Source organism: Bombus vancouverensis, chromosome 6, assembly GCF_051014615.1.
Source record: "Bombus vancouverensis nearcticus chromosome 6, iyBomVanc1_principal, whole genome shotgun sequence".
In the NCBI taxonomy this organism is placed as follows: domain Eukaryota; kingdom Metazoa; phylum Arthropoda; class Insecta; order Hymenoptera; family Apidae; genus Bombus; species Bombus vancouverensis.
The window spans coordinates 1,349,369-1,362,928 of record NC_134916.1 but is presented as its reverse complement, the minus strand read 5'-3'; the positions used below and the strand labels follow the sequence as shown (position 1 = coordinate 1,362,928).

Below are 13,560 nucleotides of genomic sequence, written 5' to 3'. Positions count from 1 at the left end.
TTTTCAATGATTCATTGTCACGATTATAGCTACGCGAAAAGAAAAATTTACAAATGTAATTCAATCGTACGCATAATATACGAAACAATGGCCATATCGTTTTTACGCGATTCAAAGGCGAGAAAAAAGATGATAGAAGTAACAACTCTGTGCAACTTTGCTAACAACTTGTAAAGTATGTAATTAAAATGAAAGTACAAGTATTCTATAAATGTCGATCTAGCATTTTTACAGTATAAAAAAGATGAAGAAATATACTATTCAAAATCTTAAATGTCCCAGAAATATGTATGTCGTATCTTTTCGCTATGAAAGTGTACTATTGTCTAGCTAACTAACCGTCATTTCAACGTTATGTGATATTTTCATACGTTACTAACAATGTCTAGAAGGTTTTGGATATGTATTCATAAATTGCACATAAAGATACAACTATTGTCCAGTGATATCTTTTTTCGAATGATCACTATTTTCCGAATGACATTTCAGCTTTACTCGAAACCTTTGAATTCATTGAGCATTCCAAGACAATAAAATCAACAATTTATACAATTTCCACCCACGTTAATGCGATTCATATTTCAAATCTCGTCATCTTCGCTAAGGAAAAGAAGAAACGAGAGAAAAAAACGAACAGTGACATCGATTCGATCAAAGAATGATAAACAAAAATTGTTTTCGTCGGCTTACGACTTACGCAACTCCGCAATACTACGTGAACTTTTTCACGGCAACGCTCGATGTCAAATAAAATTCACATAAAACCCAGTGACGCAGATTCCTCAAATGCTACGCAGAATACAGAAGCAACTCTGTATCCCCTCTGTATCATTGTTAAACAAATGGATGGTCATCGGCACCTTTGGTGCCACGAATAATGACTTTGCTCGTGAATGAGCCACTGATTTCCCGAGTGTAGAACAAGATTTCGAGAAGAGGGAGGGAGACGCATTTTAACCTGCGACCAGCCTGTTGAACGACGAACGTTCGTTCGTGGACATCAGTTCTTCACTGTCTTTCATCCGTTTCGAACCGAAGAATTCAACCGCTCGGTGTGTCTGACCACGTTTCACCGAAGCTTCTTATATATTTTGTTTGTTTATAATCGAAGGAATTAATTAAAAAATCGAATATTGTAATTCATTAAAAGTAACGATCATTGGATAATCCTCATCGATGCTGGGTACTGGAAGATATTTTGTTTTGTAATTGTACGATAGTACCGTTGCCCCGTTTATCTCTTTGTTTGGAAATAGTAGTAGTACTGTAGAGGATTTCAAAATGTCTCTGATGTGGATGAGTTACATGAAGAACAGGACCAAAAAGAAGCACGTTCGTCGGCGACGAGTAAGTGATAAATAGGCGAAGTGTGTGAATGGTCTTAAATGGACTTACATACATATATCTTTTATAACTAGTTTAACGTTGCATTTTGTTTTCTGCTTCGTTATTTATTTTTTATTAACAATAAGGAATTTTTGCATGACAATTGAATAACGTTTCGTCTCTCGCATAAGAGAGTAAAAAATTATACCGTTTAGAAAATTTATGAGACTCGAACAGCAAAGCTGTATGTGTTACTTGGTGATAAAAATAGTGACAGACGCAAAGAACAATCTTAGAGACAGGCATTACAATGAAGAAACGAATGATTATATTTTTAGATTAAGAATAATAGTGACATATTCCAGTGTCTTTGGATTTTTTAAATATTTTATATACTTACTTACTAAATAGATAAAAAATAGTATATAATTAATTATAATCTTACCAGATTTATAAAAATCACGAATTCTAGAATTCAATTTTCAATATCATAAATGAAAAAAAGTCTCGATGAATACACGTGCGAAGCAAAACATGACCGAAAACAGAATGCTATTACGTGAAATTTCGATTTCAGTGAAAGTTCGTTTAAAATCCGTTCTCCCCGATTGTTCGAGCCAACGCATGATGCATTATTGTCGAAGAGGGTTGCCCGTTTCAGCGAAACAAAACGGTACACGAGCCCTTTGACTAACGGACGAAGAAAGACAAAAAGCAACGGGTATTATCGTTCTCACTCGTACGCCATTCTTTTGGCTCGCCTCATTGCACAAATTTTTCTCGTTAAATATGCTTAACAGCCTGCCGTGACCTAACGAGCGTTGGTTTGAATTATTTCCAGCAATCCGTTAATTCCTTTCGTTCCTTGCCGCGAAATGAAAAATTACCAGATTACGAACGAAACTTTAAGACTTTGTCACGGTCGACGCGACATTGACTCGTCAAGTTCGGATAGAAAAAAAAATATGGGAAGAGTTTCATCTTCAATTGGTTACATCCTCTTTTGAATCGATTCTTATAAGATTATCTTTGGAAGTCTTCTTTCCTCGAAGAAAAAAAGAAAAGGGAAAAAAGATGTTTACAAGGAACAGCGTAAACAGGTGTGATTCTCACGCGTTGTCTCCTTCGATTTGAGATTTATAAATAACCGTAGGTTAGAGAGCGAATATATGTATAATACGTAGTATGTACGTACATATACATCTCTGGACAGATCGCTTGAATGTAAATTAGAGACGATGCATAGCTTTTTCGTTCTTCTCTTTCCTGTTTGGCATTTTTTTTTCTTTTTGTATTTGTATTTCCTTGTTAATAGAATAATCGTTTGGATTATTTTACATATTGGACAGATTTTACTCGATTATTTGTAGAAGACCCAATATATTAAAGTGATTCAAATCCTGCAAATGGTACATGAGTTAAGTTGATTTTAATGGAAATATCTGCCTAAGTAATATGATTCAAGTAGCACTTACTTTTTTCATTTAACACGCGATATTCGTTTGTATTACAGATGAGAGACGATCAAAGGACATCAATGGAAGGCGAGAGACTTAGCAATAACAGCGGTGGAATAATCGACGGAAACGGAAGTCGTCCTCTTTCACAAACTTCCAGCGAAATGGATACCCTTGGACCACTGCAACCGGTCAAACATCGTGAAAAGGCAAAACTGCAGGTATACTGATCTTTTTTCCAATTATACGTTACGAATTAGTCGAATCACAGTCATTTTTTAGTGCTTTGAAACCTAAATGTTCACGATAATAAACTATCGTCGAAAATTATATTTCCATCGTCTTTTTAAGAAAATGAAATTCTAATATGTATTAGAACGTTCGTGTCCATAAATTCTAGATTCTATTTTCACGCAGTTCGATGCGTAGCAGTATGGTAATACTGTTTAAACGGTAATTTAACTTGACAGTTCAGTTTCACGGTTTGTAAATTCGATGATTTATGGACGCAGAGGCCGCTTACGAGATACCTCCCCATCAAGTCGGAGTCCCTGGACCTGAGGCATCACATCGAGACCGCCGGGCACCAGTTACCCCTGATACACGATGTCACGGTCGATACGACCAGTTGCAGTGGTTACCTGTCAAAAATGAGCAAAAAGTTCCATCACTGGAACAAACGGTGGTTCGTCTTCGACCGGAAGAGGAAGACGTTGTCGTATTACAGCGACAGTTCGTCCAGGAAGGCACGCGGAATGATCTACTTCCAGGTATACTACATATGTACAGGGTTATCACATTTTTTATATAGATATTATATTGCAAATCATTATTCAGAGATTTCCAAGAGTCTACCATAACTTTACATGGTAAATATACAAGTAAAATATCAAAAAAATATAGTAGATTATATTATTTACATTTATACGTAATTATATTCTATTTATACGTATTGAAATGCTTTTGAATAGATCCAAGAAAACAACAATTTTTTGCGATATTGCTACTAATTGTGAACATTTGACACGAAGGGTCAAGTAGGTCAAAATGCGAGTTGTACTCATAAAACTGAAATGAAATAAACGGGGAGACTGTCATATGTAATTGCCTACTTACATATATGGATAGTACAACCTATCACGCAGAAATAAGTGATAGTACTTGTAGAACTCGTCGAATATTAAGTTGATTTTTCAATAATAGAACAACAATTTCAATAATAATGGAACAACGCAAAATGTTTTCTTATGTCTAGTCGATTGAAGAAGTCTATGTGGACCACATGAATACTGTACGATCGCCACAGCCGTCACTGACTTTCATCGTCAAAACATCATCTAGACTGTATCATTTAATGGCACCGAGTCCAGAGGCTATGAGAGTTTGGGTGGACGTTGTATTCACTGGCGCCGAGGGATACCATGAATTCGATCACGGTATCTGATAAATCGACCCTTCTCACGTTTCTGATCGAGATTCGTTTTATTCTCGAGGATCCTGCGATAACACGATTCCTCGGCTATAGCTTGTAGGTTTAGCCGAGTTGTTAGTTAAACGAGCTTCGTGATCGTTTGAAGATACATTTTGTCACGAGCGAAACTACAACCGCCTATACTTTGAAGCTGGATTTGACTTGCATGTCTAAAACACAAAGGTCTCTTAAGTTTTACAGTGAAAACTGATAGTTACATTGATGCTAGATCACTCGTTTAGGCAGCTACATACAAAAGTAAATCCGAAGTAATAGCATTAATCGTGAAAATGATTAGGGACAAAAACGAATACAATGTAGATAATGATCATAGTGTTTTAGCCAAATACACCTAATGAATCGAATAACGATTAAGGTGGATGAATCGATGAACGATTTATTTATATAATTTATATGATTTAATGGTGAAATTCTGGATCGATGATGGAAGTGATTATATTTGTGTCAACATGTTAAAAGACGAGGGCATTGATGGTACGTTATATTGAAATATTACTTATTGAAGTGTAGGTTGATTATAACTTGATTCTATTTAAACGATATGGATAAATTTTATAGGATTTATTGTTAAATTTTGTAGACATTATTAATCTAGTCTTCCAGCATAGCTATTTTCAAGAATAATGAATTAATATCCTAACATTTGATAAAGAAAGTCTCAGACGATACTTCAATGTGTATTCTGGTGTGAACCAGAAATAGTCCCTAAGAAATTGTAAATATGTCCTATTTTACATTTTACAGTTATATGTACTTTGACAATTTGAGTAAGGATCTTGATATTGTTTGATACCGAAGATTGTATGGAATAAAATCTTCCATATCTCTTTGTATACCCAAAGGAATTTTTAGAATACATACATACATGACTCTGAAATTTATATATTGAACTTTCTGTTCTAGAAATGATTGTAGGCCTTTCATATGTCTCTTATTGAATAAGAAAGGTTTTCTCACATACTAATTTTCTTTAGCACGCAAATAAACGCTGTTGTAGATATTCATACCAATTCGTAATACGCAAATTATGAATATTCCCTGACATATATAATGTTCGTCTTTATGAAAAGTAATTTTTAATGAACGAATAAGTCTGAATATAGTATATGGTACGAATCAAGATATCTCAAATAATATTTAAAAGTTGAAAGAGCTTATAAATATAACAAAATTTAATTGAGTTCTATGTATCTACGATTTAAATATGTGTTCACAATATTTTAATTTCTGATCAACTGCCTTACATATCAAATCGAGGAATACCTGTAGGTAGTATACAGATTGTTGAATATCCCATACAATTTTATAACATAATTATATATATGTAAATGATTATTTGAACACAAGGAATGATTGATTGAAACACATTGATCGAAATATTTTATGTTTATGATCTTTCTACTTTGTACGTCATTGACTGTTAGAATTATTATATATACAATTCACTTACCATTACATGTATCATGTAACTGAATTTTTGTTAAAAATTATCCCATTAGGTTAAAATAAATTATAAATTATATTATGTACTGTGCATATGGTATTTTTGGATATATTTACAAAAGATATTAAAATGCTCCTTATTAATAAGCTATTCACCTTGTAACGAATGTATAAATGCCTAAGTATTTTAAGAGTAATTGTCTTGTTAATTTCTGATAATTAAACATCTTAATTACTGTTAATTTTTTAAAAAATTTCCTATTCCAACAAAAGACATATTTTTACTTAGGTCTTATATCTGTTACTTAAATGAAATTTAATGAAACATGAATTTACTCAAGAGAATCATTAGCGTTTTCTAGAAGCAAATAGAGTAACATGGAAACTAAGAAATCGAATTAACAGTAGTGTCATTTATCTTATTTCTGATCTGGTTTTTGAGACAATTAATTCTACTAAATCGTTAATGATTACATATTTTATATAAGAAGGAAAATTCAAAATTTTTGTTTAGAAATATAACTTTATTCAATTAGCTGTTGTCCGTTTTTGTCGATGGCTTTTTACCATCTTTCAGGTAGTGTCATAATTCCATGTTCATAAAACTTCTGATTTTTCCCAACAAAAAACTGAATTAAATGTGATTTTACATCGTCAGCGTCATTAAAAATTTTAGCATTTAAGGAGTTCTGCATGGAACGAAATAAATGATAATCTGAAGGCGCAAGATCAGGACTATATGGTGGATGTGACAACACATCCCAATCTAGTTCCAATAATTTTTGGCGAGTGACCAAAGATGTATGGGACTTTGCATTATCATGCTGGAAAACAACACGCTTACAATTTGCCAATGCTGGCTGCTTTTCTTGAACTGCAGTTCGGCGGGTTGTTGAACGTACACGTTTGAATTAATCCTTTGGTTTCCTGGTAAAAGTTCAAAGTACAGAATTCCTTTATAATCCCACCAAGCTGACAGCATAATCTTTTTTTGGTAAATTTCAGCTTTTGGTGTCGTCTGGGCTGTATAAACTATTCACTTTTGATCGTCAGTAATCAGTCGTTTCAGAAATGAATCAATTTCGTTGCGTTTCAGAAGCGAATCGCAGATGCTAAAGCGTTGCGTCAAATGAATTTCCTTAAGCTAATGAGGGACCCATATGTCGAGTTTCTTGACATAGCCAAGCTATTTTAATTTTTTTTGAGTGCATGTATGCGATACATTGAGCTTCTCTGCAATCTCACGCGTTGTGCTATGACGGTCTGAATCGATAATGGCCTCGATATGGGTCTCATCAACTTCAACTGGATTTTTCAGTGAAAAATCACCAGAACGAAATTTGGCAAACCAATTTTGACACTTTCTTTCTTTCAAGGCTTCATTCCCATATACGGCGTATAATTTCTTGTGTGCTTGCGATGCGTTCTTGCCTTTTCGGAAATAATACGATAAAATATGTCTGAAATGCGCGTCTTGATACCATTTTTTTACTAAATTAAAGGTGAAAGTTCAAACAACAAAAAAACAATATAGGTTAGGTGCTTTGAACACGTTGACAAAACAAAAGAATGTGCTAAAACTACCTATAGACAAAATCCGCAATCACTTAGTTGCCAGCCCAATAATAAAAAATGCAACTGGCGTGTTACTGCATATTATTATTCTATCTATACATAATATAATATAAAGTTCCCGGTAAGCGTATGTATGTTCGAACTAATATCGAGCACCACTGAACGAATTTCGATATGATTTTTACAATTTTAAAGAGCATTTCTCGACTAAAGTTTAGGCAAAGATTAAGGATACATTTCTATTGTTTGTCTGCGCCCCGATCGGAAATCGCGCGCGTGATATAATTTCGTTTCAAGAACATTTATCTTACATAATTAATTAATTACAATTAATTCATATTTCACCAAGTACGTTTTACTAGTGAGTGCCAATACGTTTCATCGTGACATGACAATTGATGGTGGGAAGCAGTTGAATTTCGCGATGCCTAACGTTATCTATGAATGAGAAGTCGCATGTTTCTATCCTGTTTAGGATAGGATACACGTTTTTTTTTTATTTATTTATTAAAATTTACAATCAATTCTCGCATTGAGAATTTTCAGTAATTTTTTCTGGCGTGGCGCAGTGACATGGCTAATTATTTACAATAAGTTAATACTTATTATAGATAAATATAATTTATAAGTAAGTATTATAAATAAGTAAATATTACTTAATTTAGATAACTAATTGAATCTAACGTTTAGGTCTAGCGGGTAGTGTCTCTTCAGCCTGCGGATCTGGTCCGACGTATCAAGTAGTCCAGGAATTAGGGGATTTCGATGTTTGTTGATTCTTTTGCTATATCTGTCGCTATATTTTGCTATTTCCTCTTTGACTGTTGGTATCTTGAGGTCGCGATGTATTAGTTCATTGGTGACATACCAGGGTGCATTTGTAATGGATCTTAGCGTTCTCGATTGGAAGCGTTGAAGTATTTCAATGTTGGAATTACTTGCTGTTTCCCATAGTTGGATTCCGTAGGTCCAAACAGGTTTTATTACGGTCTTATAGAGAATAATTTTATTCTGTGTGTTTAATTTGGATCGTCGGCCAGTGAGCCAATAGAATTTTTTGACTTTGTCCTTTAGTTGCTTCGTTTTGTCTGTGATGTGGTTTTCCCAGGTTAATCTCCTGTGCAGGGTCATGCCCAGGTATCTGACTGTGTCCTTGCTAGGAATTGTTGTATTGTTGATGGTGACCTCGGGGCAAGTTTGTTTCCGGAGCATGAAGGTTACATGTGTGGATTTTTTTTCATTAATTTTGAAGCTCCATTTATGAAACCACTTTTCCATAGAGTCGAGGCATCGCTGAAGAGTGGATGAAGCAATTATCGGGTCTGCGTGGGAAGCTAATAGCGCTGTGTCGTCAGCAAATGTTGCTATCTCTGTTGATATAGGTAAATCGGCAGTGTATATGGAAAACAACAGGGGTCCGAGGATACTACCTTGGGGTATGCCAGATTCTATTGGGAATATTGTGAAAGTGGCGTCTAGGCATTTAACCATGAATTGTCTATTGGTTAGGTAGGAATTTAGGATGGAGTAGTAGGAGCGAGGAGCTTGTATAATAGACCTTCATGCCATACTTTGTCGAATTCCTGTTGAATGTCTAGGAATACCGCTGAGCAATATTTTTTCCTTTCAAGGGTTTGGCTGATAATGTGAGTTATGCGATGGATTTGCTCTACTGTTGAATGTTGTTTCCAGAGCCGAATTGATGATCAGGAAGTGTTTTCAAATCCTTTAGGAGTGGAAGGAGTCGATTCGTTAGCATCTTCTCGAATAGTTTAGACAGGGTAGGTAAAAGACTGATTGGGCGATAGGAGCTGGTTTCATATATCCGGTTTTCCGGGTTTAGGGATGAGGGTAATCAGTGAGATTTTCCAGGTCTTAGGAAAGTATTCAAGGCGAAGAATTGCGTTAAAAATCGATGTGATGAGTGCAATCCCTTTTATGGGAAGTTCCTTAATTGCTTTATTGCCTGTTAGGTCGTGCACCGCTGCTTTCTTGGGATTTAGGCGACTGATTGATTCTATAATCTCTGCAGAAGTGAAGGGTTCAATAGGAGGAGACATTTGGAAGGGAGAATGCGGGTATTCAGTGATGTCCGCGGCAGCTTTGGAGAAATGAGGGTTTAAATACTTTAAACAAGTATTTAGCAAACAGGTTGGCTTTTTCTATAGGGCAACACGCCCATCCACCTTGCGAACGGTGGATTGGGGGGATTATTTGCGGGGGGCGCGTGAGTTTCCTGGAAGCCTTCCATAGTGAGTAGTTGGAGTCAGCTGTGAGAGACAAATTGGCGAGATATTTATGAAAACAGTCATTTTTGTAATTTTTGATGATTTTGGTTAGCTTTCTAGTTGCGTTGTTTAGTTTGCGTTTGTCATCCGATGTTCTATGGGTCTGCCATACTCTTCTTAGTCTACGTTTTTCTGCTATTTTTTTAATATGTAATGGGGATATTCACGTTTGCTGATAGAAGTCTTAGTAGGTGTGGAGGAGCGGATAGCGTTTATTATGCTCGTGTTTAAGTATTCCGTGGCTTCTTCGATACCTTCATTAGTTTTTAATGAAATTAAGGCTGAAGTTGAGTGATTAAAGACTTCTCTAAAGAGCTGCCAGTTGGTGAGTTGGTTATGAATAAATCCATTAGGTGTATTCTCGATAATTGTAATCTCGATATCTTAGCGAGATATTTTTAATTATGAAGAAGTCAAGTAAGTCAGGTATTTTGTTAGTGTCAGTGAGCCAGTGTGTGGGTTCGTATGTGGTGAGGTAGTTGAGATTGTTGGTGATCAGTCTGCTGCCCCATTGGGTATGTTTGGCGTTATAGTCTCCTCCAGCTATGAATCTATTGCCCAGAGCGTCAAGGAAGTTATCAAAGTCTTCTTTGGCGATGGAGTGTCTGGGAGGACAGTATACTGCTGAAGTGGTAATTGTACCATGGCAGTCTTCTATTGTTACGTTTGTTGCTTGGAGGTAGTCTTTCTGGAATGATGGAAGTTCGTAGTGCTTAATGCTGACTTTGATAATAATTCCGGTACCGCCGTGGACCTTTCCACTGGGATGTTGGGTATGGTAGAAGTTATAACCGTTTATTTTCAGGTAATTTTTGTCGGTGAAGTGAGTTTCAGATATGAGCATTACGTCGATTTGTTGTTGTTTTAAAAAGAGTTCTAGTTCGTATTTGTGTTGAGCTAGACCGTTGGCATTCCAAAGAGCTATGCGTCTTGGTTTATTTTGTGTCGGGGCGTATTAATTTATCCATGATGAGTGTTAATAATGATAGTAAGTTATTAATTTGTTCTGATTGTTCTTCGATTAGTTTTTCGAGTCTGGCAAAGTTCTCCGTATTTTGTGGGAACGCTATTATGAGAATGGTCCCTATGGGTTTTCGGATTATTTTGATTTCCTTGGACTGCTTGGGCATAGGACATTGAAGTAGTAGAGAATTTTTGAGGACTGGGTACTTGATTGGTTATCTCTTTTGCTCTGGGTTTAGGGTATTTATTTGTGTACAGGGTTTTGTAGGCAGAACAACCTTTATAGTTCGCAGGGTGGTCTCCTTGACAGAGGATGCACTTCGCAGGGGTTTCTGGAGATTTCGTGCACTGCTCAGTAGGGTATACACCTGCAGATTTAATGCAGCGGAAATTACGGTTGCAGTATTCCTGCGTGTGTCCGTACCTTTGGCATCTTTTACATTGCACTATCTCTTTTTTTATAAGAGGAGGTTCGAATTTGGCTACTGAGTTCATTAATCGATTGATGTTATATATTTGTTTGTTATTTGGCTTTTGTTTTAAGTCTATGAAAAATAAGGATAGCGGGTTTTTCGAGATTCTATGTCTTATGTTGCTTATGTTTGTTACTTCGTGGCCATGATTTAGGAGTTCGGACTTCAGTTCGTCCAAGTTAGTTGAGTGGTGGATGTTGCGTAGTACCACTCGAAAAGGTCTTTCTTGCTTTGGTTGATACGTGTGAAAGTTTTCGTTAACGGTTTCTAGTAGCTTGGTTAGTTTCCTGTGTGATTCTGGGTTGGTCGGCAGAATTTTGACTTGGTTATTGTTTATTTTAAGTTTGTAGTCTTCTTTGTTAATTTCTTTCTCAATGGACTTTCTTAATTTCTTTCTCATTGTTTGAATGTCGATGACGTCGTCAATGAAGATAGGTGGGGGAGGGGGATTTTTACGCGTATTTTGGTTTGTTGGTGTTTCGGCTGTGTCCATGGAGTCATTAGTGGATTCTAATATTGAGTATCTATTATAGGCGGTTACACCGCTTGTTGTCTGTTTGTTTTGGCTAGTGATTACGTTAGTTTTAACTATTTCTAGCTTACGCTTTTTAATGTTTTTCGTCTCGAATGTTAGGAGAAACATATCGTCCTTTTGCCACGGGGGAGGAAGAGCGGAGCAGTTGTGGTTTTGCTCAAGAGAGCCTGGTCGGGATACTTGGGCCATCGTCGATCTAGTTAATTCAATTTGAAGTAACTAGTCGAGAGGCTATGATTCGGATCAGAAATTAGGAGCGTTGGATTTTCCACTGGTTAGTTATGAAACACTTGGGTTAAGTTTGTTTCGAATCACTTTCGACGGATGGGCGTCACGTGTTGTTTTACGAACTTCACAGAGCACTAGACACACGTCTGCACGCTTCGGCACTCAACAGCGAACGCTGATAGGATACACGTGACATTAAATCACATCAAGCATAGAAAGAAGACTAAAAAGGAAACACCCAACAGATCTCATAAAGGATATAACCTAACAAACACGAAGATGGTACCCCGCTGGGGGTAGCCACCCACATGATACAACAGCCAAAAAATTCTACCAAATGTCCAAATCGGACAAATTGTGAATGTAAACAACTAAATAAAAAAAAAAAATTAAAAAGAAAAAAAAATGTCCGGGTTTCGGAAAAGTCTTTGAGTTTATTAGGCGTTCTTAAAAATCACGGAGAAAGCGGGTAGTCACCGAATAGGAAAAACGAACATATGTCTACGGAAAAAGGCTGATTTTCCCCAGGAACGAAGTCACCCCCCGATCCACGTTGGTGGAAGACTTCCTCATATCCTTTTCATTAGCATCAGCAATACCAATCGGCATCGCGGATCGTTACCCTCACTTCCTTGACGAAAAGTATGAACAACGAATCCGCGTTCTTCGTTCAAAGGGCACATCCACACCAAGCTTTCCTCCGGAAAAACATAGGAGCGAATCGTCAGTCTATCAACTCAAATCAGTCAGTCTCGATCAAGCATCTTATCAAGCAGTCAACAAGTCAAATACAGTCAGTCGACAAAATACATTATCATACGCGACAACGCGAACAGAGTCTCAGGACGTACTCATTCGTAGTCATCTTATATTAAACATTCATTTTGTATTACACCGAGGTTGTTGGATCGTGCAAATATATATAATAACCTATTAATAGCAGCGTTATCTTCAATTTAACTACCCTTATTATCCCACAAGAAATAAGGGATCGAACGATTCGTGGCATCGATTAGTCAATCGTAACGGGAATTTACGACTCCCGTTGGCGCGCTTCTTCGAGATCGCGTCTTCCCGCGAACGTGCGAAAACACAGACAGACAGACAGAGAAAGAGTGAGAGAGAGAAAATCTTCTGAATAGATCCGAAATTGTCAAGTTATTTGAAAATGATCGGACTATCCATAAGCCCGGGGCCTTACAAAATGCCTTGTAGAAAGACAATATATTATTGTCGTATGTGGAAGTTGATACATGAACGGTGTGCGTCATCGTCAACACTGCTTGCAGCCTGTATTACTTTTTTCCCGACACATCTAACTTCATATAGCTAAATTAAGCCATACGCGAATTATGCTACATACTTTTCATAGGGAATCATTGACGCCTGATGTACATTTCTTCGTCTTTGTCATTTTTAACTGGGTAATCAGAGAAAAGACATATGATATGATCGCAACATGATCGTAAAGAAAAATGTTGCACCTCAGTACAGGGCTTCAAATGTGTTAACTTTCGCCGTGTTACGACCGTTCGCGGAGAGACGCGGTCGCGAGGAAAACGCGTCAGCGAGAGGCGTAAATTCTCGCTACGATTCGGTGAATCGACGCCGCGAAGTAGTCGTTCCCCTGTTTCGGTTAAGATAACAGAGGTGGTTAAATGAATATGACACAGTAGAGTAAGTTATATTTCACCGTTTATTCCACAACTTATAACGAAGGCAGTTACGCTGGTGCGTATGTACGAGATGAGTGAGTGACTGATCTACGGGTGTGTATACC

The 13,560-nt window shown here is 36.7% G+C and overlaps 1 protein-coding gene across 1 annotated transcript in view; it reads left to right on the top strand.

The window, feature by feature from the left end:
• The window catches only part of LOC117161309 (uncharacterized), a 61,950-nt gene extending 55,996 nt beyond the window's left edge, over window positions 1-5,954 (top strand). Inside the window, exons 11-13 of the mRNA XM_033342744.2 lie at window positions 2,840-3,004; window positions 3,296-3,553; window positions 4,039-5,954. Coding sequence (XP_033198635.1) covers window positions 2,840-3,004; window positions 3,296-3,553; window positions 4,039-4,227 — 612 coding nt within the window. The 3' untranslated portion in view covers window positions 4,228-5,954. The remainder of the gene's footprint in view (window positions 1-2,839; window positions 3,005-3,295; window positions 3,554-4,038) is intronic.
• Window positions 5,955-13,560: the final 7,606 nt, after the last annotated feature.